Here is a 21,493-nt window from a genome sequence, read left to right on the forward strand (position 1 = left end):
AGATCATTCAAAGTTCTGATGCAACGGCTACTTTTTTCTTTTCTAAAAATGAACCATCTAATTTTTTAAAATTACATATGCAAGCAGAATTTTTCAGAAAATTACACCACTTTTAATTTTTTTCTTTTGAAGAAGTCTGTACATTTATGAAGTGTTTTTAATCTGTTCATGGATATAATAAAAATCACACAATACTCACTATACTAGTATTTCAAGCTTAGTTTTAATCAAATATTTGCTGTTTTATTTATAAAAAATCGTTGTTATTGGTAGGGCCACTTATTATTTGTCTCTCGAAAAAAAAAAAGGATTTGTGCGAGTGGGTGTCTGGGGAAAAGAAAAGGCGTGCTAAAAGGCATAAGTGATAGCAATGCTTTGTATGGTTTTATGAAGAGTTTTGAGTTACCGCCTGTTGTTTGATTGCGTCTTCAATGAATCACTGCATTCTGCCTTTAAGCGGTTCTCACAATTTGGCCGCACTTACTGTTTTCTTTTATGCGAACCATTGTAAACCCCAAAAATTGTAAACATAGTTATAATAAGAGGAGTTAGCACGCTATATAGCCTAGTGACAGATAAATAATTATGCTCGCGTATCAGTGTATTAATCTTGTCATGCATATTAATAAGAGACAAACACTATTACTTCGTTAGTTTTACTGGCTGATTCACGCAACCCGTTCGATGCTCTAATGTCATTGGGGAAGAAGGAGCGTTATACGAATTAGTCCTAGCATATGGAACTAGGACTGTGCCTTTATCTTTGTGTCTTTCTGAGTATTTTTATTAGGTTGTGCTTTTGTATTTGAAGATTATGGTTCAGTGTTTTATGTATCATCATCATCAAACTTAATTTGAGTCAGGGCCCAAGAGGCTCAATTCCTCGCTTGCAAAAGCCTTGGACAGAAACCCTGCGGTGTTTTATGTATCAATGCCACTTAAAGTTTTAGTCGTCTGCTCTGGAGTGTCTCTAAGTTTAGAACGTCTTTAGACACAAATAAGACACACAGAGTGGGAGGGACCGCGTTGGTGGGGCACACAGGATAACATTTGTGATAGTCTTGCTTTTGTTTAGCGAGACGGAGAGAAACAGTCTACGAATAGCTCTAATTTGGTTCGGTCTGACCTTTGAGATACTCTGTCCAGAATCCTAGGCCAATGTCGAATCAGATTCTCTCATTAGTATAAGCAAAAAAAATCTTTTGTTTTTGGAAACAAGAAGCTTCTTGCTCCTTTCAATTTTTTAAATTTACGTTGAGGGAGAAAGGCGCTCTAAGGTATTGTAAGCCTATAAAGTACACACTTTAAAGAGTGTACTTAAACATTAGGTTCACAAATCTAAAAGCACTCTCTGTACACATTTTATAGAGTGTACTTAAACATTAGGTTCACAAAATCTAAAAGCACTGTCTGTACACACTTTAAAGAGTGTACTTAAACATTAGGTTCACAAAATCTAAAAGCACTCTCTGTACACATTTTATAGAGTGTACTTAAACATTAGGTTCACAAAATCTAAAAGCACTGTCTGTACACACTTTAAAGAGTGTACTTAAACATTAGGTTCACAAAATCTAAAAGCACTCTCTGTACACATTTTATAGAGTGTACTTACACATCAACAAAACAATCAAAATAAAAAAAAATGCTGACCATTGATACTGTCCATTGGGAAGATATAACCCTAGACCGCACTAGATGGAGAGAAACGGTGACCAAAAAATCTTTGGACAGTGAAAAAAACATGGGCTTCAGCTCTGGAAGAAAAGTGTGCCATTCGAAAAAGTGTTCGAGATGAACCATAGTCGCTCTACGACTGAGGGAGGCCAACTCACTTAAACATTAGGTTAAAAAATCTAAAAGGACTCTCTGTACACATTTTATAGATTGTACTCAAACATTAGGTACACACATCTAAAAGGACTCTCTGTACAAATGTCCTAGTGATTCCCAATCTTTTCCGGCTAATTTGTCATTCAGGGGTGTCTTGGGGCCGGATATGGCCCTCGGGCCGTAGGTTGGACATCACTGAAATACAACGTCAACCATTCAATTGGGCCAGACACGCGAACTTTTGCTCATCATAGTTTGAGAGAGTATAACATTCAGCAGTGAAGAATAGCCTCGTTTTACGGTATAAAGTTCTGCAGTGAACTAAAAATAAAATTCGAAATAACCGTTAGACCTACTTTCACAAATATATCCATGTTAAGTAAAACAGGATTTGTTAATGCTTTTAGTCCCCCAAATAATTGTCCAAAAAAAAAATCGATAGTAGCCTACATTTTTTTTTCTTCGCTATATTTCTCTTTCTGATGAGGCAACTACACAGTTGATCACACCTTGCATACATTACTGGAGAGCTACATGTCAATCAACCAGAGAAAGAGTCGCAATGATCAGTTACATGCCATGGTAAAAGCTAATAACGCCATAAACACTACAGTTGTGGCTCTTGACTTTCTCCCTCAATGCTATCTAAGCTTTGATTTTTTTTTTTTTAGCCAGGGGAGATAATCCTCCGATAGTCACTTTGATATTGAAGCAACAGTTTACACATTATTAGACCAACTTACTTATTTGAATAATGTGTACAGTAAAAAGTTCCCATTTCAGACCTTGCGATCTATAAGGCAGATGATATAAAGGTCACCTGTTTCTGTGGCCCACTGTTAACGATGGTGTCATGTGGCCAACACAACGACCAACCGCCTTTACTTTTCTCCAACTTATGTCAGGTACCCATTAGAGTTGGGCGGACTCACAGGCACCCAAAGATCCCGAAATAAAAAAATCCCAGTGTTTATCAGGATTCGAACCCGGGACCCCCAATTTGCACAGTAGTTTTAAATAAATGTCTATCAGATAAATCGTATAATACTATTTTTTACAACATTCATTGATATAATAGCTAAATGGACCTCATTCACCAATCGTAAACAAACACCCCTTAAGTCACGTGACCACCATAGGCCTCATAGGTTTAATCTAGACACCAACATGTTAGAAAACCACTCTTGCGTGTAAATTTTACTTTTGTTAACTTGTTAGGTTATTGCGATGTTATAAATGCAGCACATGCGTGTGACAATGATTACAGACACGTCATTCTCAAAGGACAAACATTGTTCAAAGAACATTTGGTGACAGATATTAGATTTAAGTCTGATGAAGAAACACGTTGTCACCACGTTCAGGCTCGAGTCAAAGCCGAGATGAAGAAACTACAATGTTACTGGAGTGATTAGCTACAATGGAAAGGACACTTCTAAAGTACACAGTAAATATTTAACTATTGAAGCCTAATATTAATATTGAGTAATGTGCCAATGAGTTCTGTTCTGTACAGGATTACACACGTTGAATAGTGCAGTGCCAATACCATTATAATGCATGTAAAGTTTGGATTCGTTGATTTAGTAGACATTTGTGTCAGAACCTCCCTCATACCCAACGGGTCATCATGACACAAACCTGGCAGCGCCCCACCATTTAGTCTCTAAGACGTGTCAGTACTCCCCTTCCCCGCCCCTATTCTTTTTTCCACAGCCAACAGTGGCGTAGCTATAGATAATTTGAAAACCACCACTTGATGGGTCCTCGAAATGAGCGTTCGAAATTATTATTTTTTTTACATTAAATATTAAATATTACGCCATTATCCTCATGTCATGATGTCGAATGTCAAAATGCAGAGGCCCCTAAAGAGTTCAAGCCCACAGGGCTCCCAAACGATAGCTAATTCCTAGCTACGCCACTGATAGCCAATAGCACCGTACCTCGATCTGAAAGTATTTGACACAGGGCATTCATACCGATAGATATGTTGCTCTTCGACTGAAAAGGACAATCATATAACTACGTATGTAAATTAGGCCTGACGGCAATGAAGTAATGCTGGGAAGAATTTTTTTTTAATGTCTACCTTTATTTAGTATGGAAGTTTTTATCACGCGGCTAAGCCCTTTCCATGCAAACAAAAAGTCCCTGGTTCGATGGCCTCAATAAAGTTTCTTAGTAATGTCCCTTTTCTATTAAGATTGGAAGCCCAGCTTACCTCCCCTGAGACAGATCTGCCAATGTCTTCTCCGTATCGACATCACATAAATTGTCAAATAGTATACAATATCAAGGAGAAGTATCGGGTGCATAGTAAAAATGCAAATCTATTCGTTCGAGGTTTCGGTGAATGACCTAGATCTAATGATATTTGTAACAGCCTGGCCAGCTAATGGAGAAAGATCGGTATGACATTACTACAGGGCCGTTTCATTAGATCTTAAGGGACGCAGGCAAGAAGCGTAGATGGGGCCCTTGGGTAAGGATGATCAGTTTCTTGCTACTGAGGCGCCTTCCACCACTTTGAGTCTGTCTGACGTCGTCAATGTACGCTACTAAGTACACATTTACCGAAAGAAAATTCGTGATTCTTTCATACCTGCAAATTATTGACTATTTATGGAAAGAAAACGCTCATTCGGGCTCCATTGGCAGTGTTGGCCTTAGACGGTCACCCTGTTTGTCTAAAAACACCCCTGATATTTGTTTCTAGGTGAGCGGTGGTGAGCGGATGGCAAAGTCCCTGAGTTCGATTCTCAGAGAAGGCGGGAATTTTAAATTCGTAAAAATTCGTAAAAGTAGTTGGTGGATGTGTTGGCTACATGACACCCTCATTACCATTGGCCTTCACATCATCTGCCCCTTAGAGTATTAGATCAGAAATAGAGTTTTCTACTTCACTTTTTACACGATAAATGTCAAAATAAGTTGTAAAATAAATGTATTTATTATCAAGAGTATAATATTTATAAAATGTAAGATAATTTAAGCATGATATAAACATTATTTCAGCATGATATAAGCGTATGATAAACATGAATTAAATTAAGCAATTTTTTTATAGTTATATATAATTTGAAAGTGTATACATACAAGTCCATAGAACAGCAGAAGTCTTGAACTATGGCTCTAAGCGTTTTGAAAGAAGCGCCACCTATGAAGTTGTTGATCTTGGTGACGGACTTGCACTAAACAGAAAGTGTGAGAACGGGGATAGATTTATACATTAGTTATAAAGTATATACAGTTATTGTTTGTTTGTTTTTGTATCGCGGACCTTTAAATTGATGGTCACGGTCCACTGGCTGTTATCGCTCATGGTGAAATGTAGTGCTTAAGTAGTCGAGCGCTTATCTGCTTAGCTGAAAAGTTTGGGTTCGATTCTTGCTCGAAATGGACCTCATTCACCAAATCGTAAACAAACAACATTTTGCCACATGGTTCTCTATATCTTCTATACAAATTACGCAATCCATAAAGGCTGTCACGTGATACGTTATTTTCATTGTTTTATTAATATTATCACGTGGCTAAATGTTGTTTGTTTACGATTGGTGAATGAGTTGGCATACAGTGTTATAAGTGACTTTTTGTTTTTCTTATAATAAAAAAGGTGGAAAAAAAATGAGTGAATGATAAATGTAGAGTGTTAATGGCCACTCTAGGCCAAGTCCCAGAGTCCCACTAGAAAGGATCCATGAAGTAATCCTGTCACCCTCTCTGTGGCTTTCACAAACGTTTTCACACACTCGCCAACTTTGAGGACCCAAAAAATATTTCTATATATGTTATAGTCTGTGCACATCTTCAAGAAAGAGCAGGCTTGGCACCTTCGATAATGGAAAGCCTGACCTCTGACCACCGCGCGCCCTACGTCATCCCTCGTTATGGGCCAAGGTTAAGCGTTTAGGCTGATGCGTCACTGATGAAACCATTGTCTTGCTGTGTAGTGCACATAGAAATGTTTCTTTTGAAATACCTAGAATTTTCATCTAAATATGATTTAGACTTTTCGAAACATTCATCGTGGATTAAAAACTCTAGATCTACAATGGTGAACAAATGTTGTCTCGTTTAGTAAAGGCTCTAGATCTAGATCTACGCTCTCCGATTACCAAAAGATGATGACTTAGGCTTAGACAGAAAAAATAGGGTCACGGAGGTCACGGCTGGTTCAAACAAACAAACATTAGCAATGAGGATACTCGCTACAGGTGAAGAATTTTACCTGAAATCCTCAATAGACGACATTGAGCAAAAATACACTTTGATCAACAAATAATACCCTAATTATTACACGACTTTATGAAAATATGGTTTACAGTTCTAGAACCATTGGTTTTTAGTTGTACATAGACATGAGAAACATTGAGAAGCAGTGAAATAGTGTGGCGGGGAGGGTCTCAGAATGACGAACAGAACAAGTCCGGTTCCATGTTTTACCCACTTGACTCTGTCAATCCAAGAATAAATTAAGGGGCAGATAATAAGTCCCGAAGTTGTAATCTTGTAAAGTTGTCTATAACGGAGCCACAGTAAGACGCCACAAAATTTCATTCTGCTATTCGCGGCTACATTTCCCATGTGACGGGTCTCGTGTGTTAACATATGGATCTTAATTTAAATTATAGGCTACAATAATTTTAAAGCTATGCACACCATGAAATAGTTAACAGGATTCTGCATTAAACGTTCGTGTTTAGACAAGGATACAAACCTCCATATTTCAAAAGATAATGTCATTAAATAGGCGCTGAAAAGGTATGTTATGAACTTGTAGTACAGATTATTTAAAGATTGCCTTTTTCTCTTTTTTGAAGCCCACTTTGACCTAATCATCCGCTATGCTTTATTTGCTACGCCAGCTCATTAATTACTCCGCCATTCACGCTGTCGTTAATGGCAGAAGGAAGTTACCCGCAGACTTAATGACACTTGTAATCCCTCGCTTGTGACTTTATGCCTCACTTTATTTCATGACACTATTAATCTTTCGACTTAGCGCTCCCCCCCCCCCCCCAATTGTATGTTATTTACAAACATTAAGTGCTCCGTTGCGGACTCAGCCTGGGGGGGGGGGGGGGGGGGGTACCATCATGGCATATATTGTGTACCGTATAAAACATCTGGTAATAGTTTCAGACGACAAGCCTCGACTTCAGACTTAGTGTTACCAATTTAGATTTACATTTTGATCCACCGACTGAGTTTGAGAAGTAAAATGCCCCCCCCCCCTTTTCAGACCTTGCGATCTATTTGCAAATGATGTTAAGGTCATCTGTATCTATCACTGACGGTCAACGGATTATCTTGTGGGCAGCACGACGACCATCCGCCTTTACTTTTCCCAATTAATGTCAGGTATCCATCGGAGTCGGGTGGACTGAGAGGCGTCTTAAAAATATCGAGGTTCAAAACCCAAGTCTTCACCGAAACTTGAACCCGAGACCATTCGAAGCCAAGCGCTCTACCACTCAGCCAACACGCCCCGTCACTGATTCTGACAAAGACTGAAACACTTGTTATGTGTAGATTATGTAACAATCGAGGGACTTCTTGGCTGGTTACCCAACTTGGAGAAGGAAAGCTCTGAACTCAAACCTCTGCTGCCTTGCAGCTATACTCAAACATGGGAAAGGCTTCGGGAGTCAACCCTGAGGAAACATCAGGAGCGACATCATTCCGACCATAGCAAATGCCCAGAAATTCACTTCACTTCTATGAAAAGAGTCATAGTCGCTTCGTCACTGAAGGAGGCCATATATATATATATATATATATATATATATATATATATATATATATATATATATATATATATATATATATATATATATATATATATATGTAACAATCGCCACAAGTCTGAAATTTTTAAAAAAACTATCTTCTATAACCCTAACCAATTTGACCTAAGTAATCTCGACACGTGTCCTCGGATAGGTCCCGACATCATCCCGTACAGCTCTTGTGTGAGATAAGGAACAATGGCTTCCAACCAGACGAGACTGCGGATTAAACCAGGAACTCTCTAAAAAGACGAGTAGCCATGTTTATTTGTAGGCCTATACTCTAGTCTAGACCCATGTAACAGCAGTGTCACCACAGAGGCAGACAACTTAAGTGCTTATGCACATCTTTCGATGAAATCTATTTTTATAACATTTCGGCAATAATATCGTTTAGTTCGGTTCGATGACCAGATAAGACGCCTTACATTCGCTACCGTACAAGTTTTATTATTTATCTTTAACGCCTTAATGTCTAACGAACACACGTTAACAGACGTGTGTAGACAAATATTTTTCGATTTTATACACTCCGTTCCTAAAGAGATGTAGCCTAGTTTCTATGTGTGTACATTGCAACAAGCTCATATCGTATATAATACAGACGTTACTTCAAAAAAGAAGATGATTACGTCCTACGCGTCATGCATTTAGTCATGCATATTAACCAATGACTTAAATTCTGCCAAGTCACTGGTTTTTACTGGCTAGCCCAGGCAACCCATTCCATGCTCTAATAGCACTAGGGAAGAAGGAGCATTTGTATAAATTTGTCCTAGCACATGGGACGAGGAATGTGCCATTATCTTTTATCCCCAAAAGTTGAGTCTAACCTATGAGTTGGAATTAATATGGATATTATATCTTATCTTATAAAATACAGACGTTACTTAAAAAAAAAAAGATGATTACGTCCTATGCGTCATGCATCTAGTCATGCATGTTAACCAATGACTTAAATTCTGCCAAGTTATTAGTTTTTCTGACTGGCTCAGGCAACCCATTCCATGTTCTAATAGCTCTAGGGAAGAAGGAGCATTTGTACATATTTGTCAAAGCATACGTATCGATTATCAATACGCTCAATGAGATGTTCATCTCAGATACCCCCCGCCCCACCAAAAAAAAAAGAAGAATTATAATAGATCTAGATCTAGGTCGTAAAATATATTTAGGGACCCAAACTGGTGAAAAATGAGAATGTCCTAATTTGAGAATCTTTGATAAAATTTACTTTTTCTTTCCTTTTTAAAAATTTTTACGCAACGTCGGAAACATCTCTCTGAAGTGCATGACCTTTGGTTTGTCTAGCAGACGACTCGTGGCGCTTGATGGATGTTCCGGAAGTGCCAAAGTCACGAGCTGTTTATTGAGGACTGAAATAAAATCGATGGTTGACATTTCTAGTTTACCTTTCATAGTAACCCTTTCTTTCATGATTGATTTTCGTTTAGTCATTATTTTGTATCTGACCAGAGTCTATAGAGAGCGTTTAGTTACTCTACTGAACGCAGTCACATTAAAACCCAATATTATTCTTCTCCTCTGATTATTTTTTTTTTAAGTTTATAAGCATAATTTACCATCTTTCGGAGAGTTTTTTTTTTAAAGCGACACGCAAAAGTGGAAAAGTAGCTATTAGTTTCGTTTGCTGTCTGTTCGTCCGTCCGTCTGCCCGTCTGTTACGGTTATATCTTGAAAATTAAAATAAAAAGCTATTGAAATTCAGATTTTAGCATATTATGTAGCTTGATAAATTTAAATGTTTGTATAAATAAACAAAGTCTGATTATCTTGCTTTTTTTTATAGTATTTTTTTTTCTCTACTTTTCAAATGTTACTTCTTCAGATAGGAAATAATAATATTAGCGAGCTCTCTAAGACTGAATTGATTTATTTTCAAGCTTTAACAAAAATTCGTGACTAATATCGGGACTATGAATAAGAAAGTCAATTAAACTAGTGTCACGTCGTTTGTAAAAACCAATCCAGTAAATTATACTTGTCAATTATTTTTAGGCGGAGGATAACGAATACACACAAAAAAAAAAGCCTAATTTGTAGGTCTATTTATTAAAATACATTTTAAAAAAACTTTTCTTTTGCTAGTATAAGATCAAATGTAGGCCTAAACGATAGAATAATTGATATTCAATTAAAGGGCCCTAAATGCCAGTAATCTCTTTAATCAAAGTAACATTTGTGCATTTTAAAAATAATTTTTACTAGATCTGCTTATAACGATCATAAAGAAAGAATACTTTTATCTCTTTATTTTTGTTACATTGTTACTAGATAAATATAACTTACAACTTTAAGAGAGAAGGCTGGGAAGGGAGAAGGGTCTTAATAACAAACTGACACTTTCCCAGTTACCGCCGGTGTTTCACATGTAGCCTCTTTCATAGTTTCACATTATTAGAGAATATTTGTTTCAGCCATGCCTCAAGACACAGTTCGTTATCATATGAAATAATAGGCTACTTCCTACAGGTTAAAACTATGGGTGGGGATTGTTTTCTTTTTTTTATCGCAACATTAACTTAAGACTTGAAAATAATTTATACCGGCTTATAAATTGAAAGTGTTTTAGTGTGCACCCTTACGGTTCTCAAATGTGTAGTTATTATTTTGTAAAAGGTGTAGCATAGTCCCTTTAATATTAGCACTTTGACAGAGGGATACCCCCCTGTCTCTGGGGATGTCCGTACTTAAATGAGGCTAAAAGAATGTTTGCCTCTTGCCTCTCTCATGCCTCCTCCCAGCCCCCCCCCCCACCTCAACTGATCCAATGATGTTTATGTCACTAGAACCGTCCACTTGGTGCCATCGAGCAGCGGTACAACTACATTCCAGCCCAGCCCGTCCTGTCCTGCAGAACTGTCAGCATTGACCTGTCAGGTACTAGGACATACCGACCTAAAACATCTGACGAGATCTTGGACGAGCAGCAGAGACTTGTTCGAAGGTTGTACGGAAAACACATGTAAGTATTGATTTGGTCTTTTTTGTCATCTTAGATCTGCGTGTGTGTTTGCATAGCCAACATGATTATAATAATGCGATTCGTCTCTGAGAAGGCCAGCTATTAGGTTGAGACCACGCTGAGACCAGTTTCGTATTTTTTAAAATTATTTTTTGGGGAAAATTTAAGCATCGCTTTTACATAATAGATATATCAGACTATCGTTTGCTAGGTGTCAAGTCTGAGATAGTGATAGAACTTCTTGCAGGGATCAATTTTTTTTATTCCAACTAACCTTTTTGTTGTTGTTCTTTCTCTTATTTATAATCGTGGCTTGCTGCCTGGTCGTGTGATATGCGCATCGGACTTTAATCACAATGGTCCCTTGTCGATGCCATGTGCTGTTACCGGTCGTTGATATGTAGCATCAAATTGTTGGTAGACAAATAAACCGTTGTAGGCGTAATCTATTTTAACTAATAAAAATTCAAATAATTTGAAAAACTTCCTATTGTGAACAAAACTAAATAGAACTTTCTTTATACAATAGGCCAAAATCAAGTTGATATTAATTAAATATACTTGACTTTAGTAATAATATTTCTTATAAAAATGTAGCTCACTCAACAACACAACCTTTCAGTCTCACGTTCTGGAGTCGTCTGTCCTAAGACCAAGTGACGGTTGGCTGCCTGGTCGTGTGGTTTGCGCGCTGGACTGTCGTTCGGATTTATCGATGGTCGCGGGTTCAAACCCCGCCCGCTCCCATCCCCCGTCGTCCTGCGGGAGTTTTGGAGTAGGAAGTAAACTATCTTCAACTCTAAAGGAACATCCGAAACATGTAAAACAATAATGCCACCTATGTTGCATCATTCCCAACCAATCGCTAACATCTTCCCAACGTCGCCATAGCAACACAAACACACGTACTCCATAACACCATGCTATGCCACTACGATACCATCTTGCAGAAGGTCTGGGCTATAGTGTGGAACAATCTTCATTTGTGTTGGAACGTCCGAAATAAATAAAGCAAAAGAAAATTGCGTGATGCTTTGCATCATTAGAGCTGGTCTATAAAAATAATTCTAGTTCTAATTGTGACTCATTTTCGTTTTTTTAATTTGTTTATCGTTTACTTAATTAAAACGTATTCACCGAAATGACAGTTCATGGCAGACGACAACGTTAGTGTGTGCTTAGATCTCACGTTTGGTCTTGTTGTTTTCCACGGCCATTTATTTGTTTATTGTTAAGTCCTTATTGTTTTATTGAAGTCGACCAGCCACCAGTGTATCTCGACCCAACACAAGACTTGGTGCAAGTAGACCATCAACTGTACGACCTCAAACAGAAAGTGGCACCAGACACAAAGGTACATTGCATGCTGGACTACATGCAGCATTATAACCATTTTTTCCACCTTGGTGTTTGTGTGTGTCAGTGTGTATTTGAGAGGGGAGAAGTTGTACTAGTAATGCATTTTAAATGGTGCTGTACACCCCTGCCCTCTTTAGTTCAGATTTTCTACTTGTAAAACAAATTGTTCATTAAAGTTTCTTTTAGCAATATGAATAATTTTAAGCTTTAAACTATTTATAGCCAAACAGCGGTGGCTGTGTGGTAAGGGGATTGGCTTCTGAACCAGGGTCCTGGGTTCAAATCCTGCTGAATACTGGGATTCTACCTTTAAGGCTCCTCTGAGTCCACCCAGCTCTAATGAGTACCTGACATGAGTTGAGGAAAAGTAAAGGCAGTTGGTTGTTGTGCTGGCCACATGACACCCTCATTAACCATGGGCCAAGAAACAGATCCTTTACATCATCTGCCCAATAGATCACAATGTCTGAAAGGGGAACTTTATTTTTTTTTAATACAAATAATTATGACATTTATTACTATATGTCTTAATAATTCATATTTGTTATTGTTATATTAAATACTGGAAAAACTTTTATAGTTAAAGAACATTAACATTTTGATGTTTGGACACTACTGAGGACATTTTTTATTGATATTAAGTCAAATGAAATGAAAATAATTCCAAAAGAAAAAAAAAACTGTTTTATGCTGGCTTGTGGAAACTAAAATTAATACTCACCCGAAGTAAATCAAATTGTCCTTATAGAATAGGCCAGATACACCAAAGAGTAGCAGGCCTGTGGTATTAAAAATGTTATGCTTACAAGGTGCACTGTGCCAAAAGGTCAGGGCTTTATCAGTCCCTGTTTCTCTGGCTAGAGAGCTCTAGTTAATGCTTTGTTATCTACAAACAATAAAACTTTCCCAAAACATGCTCAGGTTACTATTGATTATGGTTATTCCTGTGATCTTGTGTACCCACCTACCTACTACTTTTACAATTTTACAGGATTATATGATTTCAAAGTCTCATTACTTTTTTTTTAAAAAAGATTCTATTTTTGATCTCTCTAATTTTCTAGTGGAAGTTAGAGGTCGACCTTTGACCTCCTTATCTACAGCTTATTCCCCCAGAGAAAGTCAAGCTCCCTCAATTTCTCCAGTCAGGCCCAAGACAAAAGGTAATTTAATTTGACCTACTGAGTAATGACTAATTCTTTAATCAGTAAATGGTGTTATGCAGCTTGCTAATGAGATGCTTTTTGTAAGTCATTTTTTTTTAATTATGGGCATATTTTTTTTAATGTTAGAGATAACTTATAATATTTAAATAATTTAAATATAAAAAACAATTTCTACTTTATTTTCAAATAATATAGTAAATTAAACTTTTATATTTTAATTGTCAAAAAAAGAGGGAAAAATAGGTAAGTATATGGATCAAACAAATGACATTCAGGTTATTAGTGTGACACTCTTTCAACCTTAACTATGCAGCCATACTTCTATGAGCCCAATTTTAGTTTGAAATAAATGATTAAATATTTTACTTTAGATTTTGACTTGTGTCTTCTAACCAATATCCACCTTTTTACTACCTTCCTTAAACTTTGGTCCAGGAAGAAAGTGCCAGCTAATTGTAGGAACTGAAAAAATATGAAATTTTGCATATATTTTAAAAACATGATTTACTTGTTGGTGAAAAAAAAATTCAGAGCTAGCAACTTATTGATTTTTACACACACACACATATATATATATATATATATATATATATAAATGTGTGTGTGTTTCTCTGGCATAATCGGCAAAAGAGCTTACAGCTCAGCAGCAAAAAGCTGTCAAGAAGAAGTATGTGTGTGTTTGAAAATTATTTCTAAAGAAAGTTTTAGAGATGATAAGTGGCTTTATTTTTGACAACTGATTTAAGTAGGTTTCATAAAAATAAAAAAAAAAATGTGGAATTAAAGAAAAAAATTAGTGCAATGAAACAACCATTTCTTTTAAACGTTTGGTATTTGTTAATGACAGGGTCAGAAAGATACAGAAACATTCAGACAGCAACAGACAGCTTCTTGGCATTACAAACAGATGAAGATTTGTGGGCCAAAAACATAAATATCAGGAAAATAAATCAAGATATTAACTGCTATTGGGAATCTGGACAGAACCATCTTGCACAGGGAATTTTTATGAGAGGTCGTCGGCAGCCTGACGATGTCCCTACCCCAAAATTAGAAGCCTGGCTTACATTTGGAGGAGCTGCAGGTGCAGGAGGAGAAGGAGTTATTGATGCTTTTACTAGTAAGTTATCATTTTTATAATGTTTGAACTGCTTAATAAGATCATACCAGATGTTTTTTTCTTTTTATTTCTTTACTAAGGAATCTGTCATGTGCACTTGTATGGTGGGGTGAAAAATGTAACAGAAGTCATGTGGTAGACATATAATGCTTTAATTTAATTTAAACACAACACCACAAAAACACAGTTATTTTTATTCTACTGTAGCTTGAAATCAGCTTTGCCATTTTCAGTATTATTTTGTAAAGTTATACATTTATTAATGTGTCATTGTGAATGACTAAGCCATCTATAGTGTTTTAAATATATAAACAGTCAAATCCATTTTATTGGACCACATCATGCACAATCATTTTGGTCCTGATAATGGACTGATCCAATTAACCAGATTTGACTGTATAATAGGATTTGTTTTAGTGCTTTAGGGGTTGGTCCCAGTAAGTGGCAGGTCTAATTGACCAGTTTTCTTATCTACCAGATTTGGCTGCATCTTTTATCTGCAGGATGGTTAAGCGCTTGCCTTCTAAACCTGGAATCCTGGGCTCAAATCTCAGTGAAGACTGGGATTTTGAAATTCAGGATTTTAGGGCTCCCCTGAGTCCACCCAACTCTAATGGGTACATGACTTTAGTTGGGGAAAGCAAAGGCAGTTGTGTAATTGTGCTGGCCACATGACACCTTGCTCGTTAACCGTTGGCCATAGAAACAAATGACCTTAACATCATCTGCCCTATAGATCTGAAGGTGTGAAAGGGGAACCTTTTTTTATAACTTTGATCTCTACAGGCTTCAACACCACACAGGAGTATTACAATATAGATGGGACTGTGGGAAGTAAAGTAGCAAGACAGTTACAGAAAGGAGATGCTATAAGAATTGGAATTAATGGAGATGTAACAAGTAGAGACCTAAAGGTAAGTTGGTATTGGCAGACCTATCATGATCCAGGGAGTGACACAATAATTTATTACTATTGTTTTAATTTTACTGTATTTCTCGATGCTGTATAATAATAATTTTTTGAACTTTTTAAAAATGTATATTATTTGTTGGATTAGTATTAACTGATTTAGAAACTCATTAAAAATCAACTATTAGGACTTTCATAATAATGTTTTTGTTATCCAGAAACTAGAATTGTCAATTGTAGTTTACAAAAAAACAACAGGGAAGATAATTTATTCTGACACTATAAATCTATTTTGATACATGATTACACAATTGTAAGTAAAATGCTTGTAAACATGCCAAAACTTGTTAACTGGTTGATGTTTCCACACTTTTGCCCCAATTATAAAAAACTGCTATTACCATCATAAAGCTTTCTTTTTCTTTTTTTTTTTTTTTTGGTTTTTGTTTTACAAAAGCCTTTTAAAGGCTACGAGGTCAATTTTTGCTTTAGAAGGGCTTTGAATATTATACTTTGTTTGAAGTATTTTCAGAGGTTTCAGATTTGTGATTTAAGTTTGTTATATTTTTTTTTTTCAGATCAGAAGAAAGTCCAAGAAATCACTGATAGATTGGAATACTGATATTGGTTCCAAAGTTTTAGGGAACAATTTACATGTAGCTGATGAAGACTTTGCTGAGCTAGAGTTGAAAAAGTTGTCTGATGAAGACAATTATGATGACTGGCAAGAGTTTATGTAAGTATTTTTTTTACTGTTGAAATTAACCAATCAATCTTAAGTGCCATAATGTGACATTATAAAATAACTTGTACTATCAATGTGACAATAGCTACCTAACAAAAAAAGATAGTTATTTTTCCTTTTCTTTTAACATGTCTATAAAGATTCTAATTCTAGGTAACATTTTATACTTTGGATTTATTTTTTTTTTTACACTTTTAGTGGTTTGGTTATTTGTTATTCCCTCTCACAAAGTCATTCACTTGTTATTTATTCTCTCTCATAAAGTCATTCACTTGTTATTTATTCTCTCTCATAAAGTCATTCACTTGTTATTCCCTTTCACAAAGTCATTCACTTGTTATTCCCTTTCACAAAGTCATTCACTTGTTATTCCCTCTCACAAAGTCATTCATTTGTTATTTATTCTCTCTCATAAAGTCATTCACTTGTTATTCCCTTTCACAAAGTCATTCATTTGTTATTCCCTATCACAAAGTCATTCACTTGGTCACTTATGATTAAATGATGGAAAACAATTGCCATTGTTTATGTTAACATTTTTATGTTTACATTTATCTATGAATGTTTATCAATAGACCACAGCTTGGGCAAGCTTATTTAAAGTCAAAGTCATTCACTTGTTATTCCCTCTCACAAAGTCATTCATTTGTTATTCCCTCTCACAAAGTCATTCATTTGTTATTCCCTCTCACAAAGTCATTCATTTGTTATTCCCTCTCACAAAGTCATTCACTTGTTATTCCCTCTCACAAAGTCATTCACTTGTTATTCCCTCTCACAAAGTCATTCATTTGTTATTCCCTCTCACAAAGTCATTCACTTGTTATTCCCTCTCACAAAGTCATTCACTTGTTATTCCCTCTCACAAAGTCATTCATTTGTTATTCCCTCTCACAAAGTCATTCACTTGTTATTCCCTCTCACAAAGTCATTCATTTGTTATTCCCTCTCACAAAGTCATTCACTTGTTATTCCCTCTCACAAAGTCATTCATTTGTTATTCCCTCTCACAAAGTCATTCACTTGTTATTCCCTCTCACAAAGTCATTCATTTGTTATTCCCTCTCACAAAGTCATTCATTTGTTATTCCCTCTCACAAAGTCATTCATTTGTTATTCCCTCTCACAAAGTCATTCATTTGTTATGGCCAGGAAAACTAGTGACTTGGCAGAATTTAAGTCATTGGTTAATATGCATGACTGAATGCATGACGCGTAGGACGTAATCATCTTCTTTTTTGAATTAACGTCTATATTATATAAGATAAGATTATGACCTTTCCAAGTGTCTGATGTTGTAAGAGTCTGTCACCTGCTATGACCTTTTGATGTGTATTTTGAGACATTTCAAAAATAACTTGTTATGTAGGCCTACCTGTATATTATTCACATTACAGAGAAATAAATGCTTCAATTTTTTTTGGGAAATCAGGAAACTAGAATTTAAAAAATGTTCAGCCATTTCTATATTACCAAAGCTTTATAGCATTTCACAATAAATATAGACTAGATTTAAAAGAAATAGGATTTGATATAGAAATGTTTCTTCCATTAGGTCACAATAAAGAAGAAAGGGGAGAAAACACTAATAACATTACATGTAAAGACTAATAACATTACATGTAAAGACTAATAATTGGAAACTTTTTTTATTAAAGCTTGGATAATAAAACATAATACACAGTTTTAGGAATATTCATAGTGAAAAAAACTTGCACCACACAGACCCTTCTTTTACTTTCTTTTAGCAAATACATATTACTGCAATGTCACAGTTTACTATATTCACTTCACTTTAAATGGCATAGTTATTTAAATTTTGAATTTTTTTTTTTTTTTTTTTTTTTTTTTTAAATCTAATATAAAAAAAAAAAGAAAATGAACATTACCATAAAAAATTTGATAAAATAATAAAGTCTATAATCTATATTTCCATTTGACCCAATTGAAATGCAAGGGGAAAATGTGCATTGTTGTTGATAAGAAGGCAAATCGAGAAGAAATTAATGCTAGTTACAGCTTAACTTTTTTTTAAATATCTGTAACTCTAAAAAAAAGCTGCATTAGTGAAACATTATTTCCATATCTTATTTTGTCTAAACTGAAGAACATTAACGGACACTTTGGAAGAGAACATGGACACGAACAGGAGCTCAGTCTCCTTATCTTCTTTCCCTAAGAAAACTTCAGGAGTAGGCCAAGGGCAGAGAAGTAGTTCATCAGTTGTGCCCCTTAGCTGGGCAGATCAGTGCTCCAAAACTGATGTCAAAATACTAAAACCAAAATGTGTGACCCAAGAATGTACAAAGGCAGTAAGTAAACATAGTTTGTTTTGTTTGATATATTTCGGATGTTCCTTCAGAAGAGAAGATTATTACATCTTAGCCCAAACCTCCTACAGGAAGGCACATGATAGTTTGGGGGGGGGGGGTTGAATCCAGGACAATCCACTTGAAAGACCATAGAGCAGACCACACAATTAGGTTATCTGGAAATTTAGGCACTGGATATTTAGGCACAGGATATTTAGGCACCCGGATAATTAGGCACCCGGAAATTTAGGCACTGGATAATTAGCCACTTTTTGACAAGGCGGAAAATTAGGCACCGGATAATTAGGCACTCTTTAATTAGCGACCTTAATTTTGAAAATAATTTTAAAATGTTAACGTATATTTTATCCTTATGCTATGGGCTATCGATGTTGTTATAATAAATAGCCACTTTAACGATTCTAGCTAAAGAAAAGCTGACAAAATGGGGAAAAAATGACAATCATGAGAATGTGTGGAAAAAATGACTCTTGAGTCACTATATAATATAGACATCACAGGATTCAGGGGAGGTAAAGATGATTCTCCGCTCATTGCTTCAGTCCATCACCAGCCCCTATAAGGTTGACTGGTGAGTTTTTTTAATTTTGATTATGCAATCAGTGAGCGCCACCTGGTTGCAGAAAGAACTCTAACAAATTAACGAACAGGAAAAACACTATAGTAGTCTTTATCAAAAGCTTTCGAACATTGAGACTTAGTAGTCACAGAAGCTGCTTTTATACAATGGCCTACTGAAACAGGCCACTGACACTGGACCACAAATTGACTTTGATGTAGCTGGATATAAACGTTTATAGCATCGGCATGATATTTCGCAGGTCGCGGAAAAGACTTGATACATTTCAAACCCAGGAGTCTCATAGGATCAACAGGTGGACCCAATTTCTTTTGAGATACCCGCCCGTGTAATGGAGCCTGATTCATTGTTTTATCATAAACTGTCAACATAATCATCAAATTAAGAACTTTAAAGATTTTCATCTGTTATAAACAGAATGTGTATTCTGTTTAGAACAGATGCAAAGAGACCAATATTCCAAATATTAATATAGAAATTTTCATCTCATCTGTCTTTTCAATAAACTTTCTATTTTTTAAATTTCAAAACATATTTTATCGCAATTTCTAGCCATTTTGCAATGTCCAACCATATATATTTTATATAAATATTATAGAACATAAATTTGCATATATTGGATGCGTAGGTATAGAGATTAATGCTGTTATAAAAAAATGAATACTACTTTAGTTCATTAACATATCAGATCCCTATAAGTATCACAAGCAAAGCCTCCTCCTCATTCCCATACCCTTTTTAAGGAGACAAGTTTCTCCAGACTTCCAATTTAGCACCTATGCTGTTCCATACCCTTGACCCCAGTGTGTAGCCTTAAGATTCACTAAGTAACTTTTACGACCAAGTTTACATCTATCTGCGAGAAATCCTCTCCCTTAAGTGGGAGTGTGTGCCCTCCCCCCACCCGCGCCTATCCCATTTTAAAAGTACGACCCCTCCCTTTCCCACAAGCAGAGGGCGATTGCGATTATATTTAAGGCCAACACTCCCCGACATAATAAAAATATTTTATAATACTTTTTAATCTAAAGTATTTACATTAGTAACTAAATATTTACACAAATTGCATAACAATCAATTAAAAAAACTCACCAGTCAACCTTAGGGGTTGGTGATGGAGGGAACCAATGAGTGGAGAATCATCTCGACCTCCCCTTCCCTGAATCCTGTGATGTCTATATTATATAGTGACTCAGGAGTCATTTTTTCCACACATTCTCATGATTGTAATTTTTCCCCATTTTGTCAGCTTTTCTTTAGTTAGAATCGTTATAGTTGCTATTTATTATAACGTCACCGATAGCCCATAGCCTAAGGATAAATATACGTTAAAATTTTTAAAATATTTTCAAAATTAAGAGTGCCTAATTATCCGGTGCCTAATTTTCCGCCTTGTCAAAAATTGGCTAATTATCCGGTGCCTAATTATCCGGGTGCCTAAATTTCCGGGTGCCTAAATATCCTGTGCTTAAATATCCATAAATATGCGGTGCATAAATTTCCTAAATTCCACAATTAGATATCCATCCTAAGTATTTTTATTATTGTGCTTCAATTAATATTTAGTTGCATTTGCTACTTAGCTATTAGATGTGAGTCCTAAAAAAAATTTTTTATTAAGACATATTATCAACTTGTGATATCACTCATTATACATACATTGAGATGCTATGTCATTTAAATAAATGTTTAAAACATATGTCACCCATCGATTATAGTTACTGGAATTTTATGTTAAATTTTGAGCTTTTGGATAAAGCTTTAAAAGAAAAAGTTTAAATGTTTCATTTTTTTTTAATTTATACATTTATATCAACAAAAAATTGGCAAAAGAAAGTTTGAATGCTACTATGCTATCTTTTTATCAACAGCCATCATCTGAGACTCAGCCAGTCAAGTTTGAGAAGCTGAGTGATCCAAATGGAGCCTTAGCAATTATCCAGACTCCAAAAAATGGATTTAAAATTAAACAAAGATCTCCCAGAGTGAGCACATTTTTTTTTCTTGCTTTTTATTCTCTTTTATGCCTTTGTTTACTCATTTTGGATTAGATCAGAAAGTAATGTAGACTGTCAAATTAGGCCTTCTTGAAACATGATCAATCATCTAAAAATTATAAATTTTTAAACCAATGAAACATAATTCTCTATCAGCTTGTTCAGTTGAGATGATAATTCAATGAAATAATTTTTTAATGCACAACATTTAGTTTTAAATTTAGTTCCTGTTATGCATTTTTTTCAAGATATTTCATTAACTAAAAGAAAATGTCAGTGAATGAAATGATAATGAACATTCTGTAAAATATTTTTTTAAATAGGAAAACCAAACATTTCAGTCAATTATTGAGTCATTTATAGAGTACCTGTTGATTTGTATACTTTGAGCTAAATGTGTTTTGTTTGTTTAATCTTTTAACTCCCAGTGGAGCATAGGGCTGCAACAGTACTTGGCCACCAGACTCTTTTCTTCTGGGGCAATCCCCTCAGCTGGGTCCATGTCCATCCTGCCATCTCTGCTTCTTGTTCTACTGATCTCCATGTTTGTGTTGGTCTCCCAGTGTTTCTCTTTCCCTGTGGCTTCCAGCCCAGAGCCTGTCTTGCAATGTTTTCTGATGTTCTTTGCATTGTATTTCTAATCCAGCCCCATTTGCCTTTTTTAATTTC

At 35.6% G+C, this 21,493-nt stretch overlaps 1 protein-coding gene across 3 annotated transcripts in view; it reads left to right on the forward strand.

The window, feature by feature from the left end:
- LOC106052246 (uncharacterized) overlaps positions 1-21,493 on the forward strand; it is a 33,127-nt gene that overhangs the window by 9,608 nt on the left and 2,026 nt on the right. For 2 of the 3 annotated variants that reach the window (XM_056028454.1, XM_056028453.1), the window contains exons 3-10: positions 10,439-10,614; positions 11,871-11,968; positions 13,038-13,136; positions 13,987-14,259; positions 15,046-15,173; positions 15,748-15,905; positions 18,022-18,226; positions 20,699-20,812. In XM_056028454.1, the coding sequence (XP_055884429.1) occupies positions 10,439-10,614; positions 11,871-11,968; positions 13,038-13,136; positions 13,987-14,259; positions 15,046-15,173; positions 15,748-15,905; positions 18,022-18,226; positions 20,699-20,812 (1,251 nt within the window). Of the gene's footprint in view, positions 1-3,100; positions 3,281-10,438; positions 10,615-11,870; positions 11,969-13,037; positions 13,137-13,986; positions 14,260-15,045; positions 15,174-15,747; positions 15,906-18,021; positions 18,227-20,698; positions 20,813-21,493 lie in introns of all 3 variants that reach the window. The other variant, XM_056028455.1, reaches the window with a different exon arrangement.

This window comes from Biomphalaria glabrata, chromosome 5 (assembly GCF_947242115.1).
Source record: "Biomphalaria glabrata chromosome 5, xgBioGlab47.1, whole genome shotgun sequence".
NCBI classification, from domain to species: Eukaryota; Metazoa; Mollusca; class Gastropoda; family Planorbidae; genus Biomphalaria; species Biomphalaria glabrata.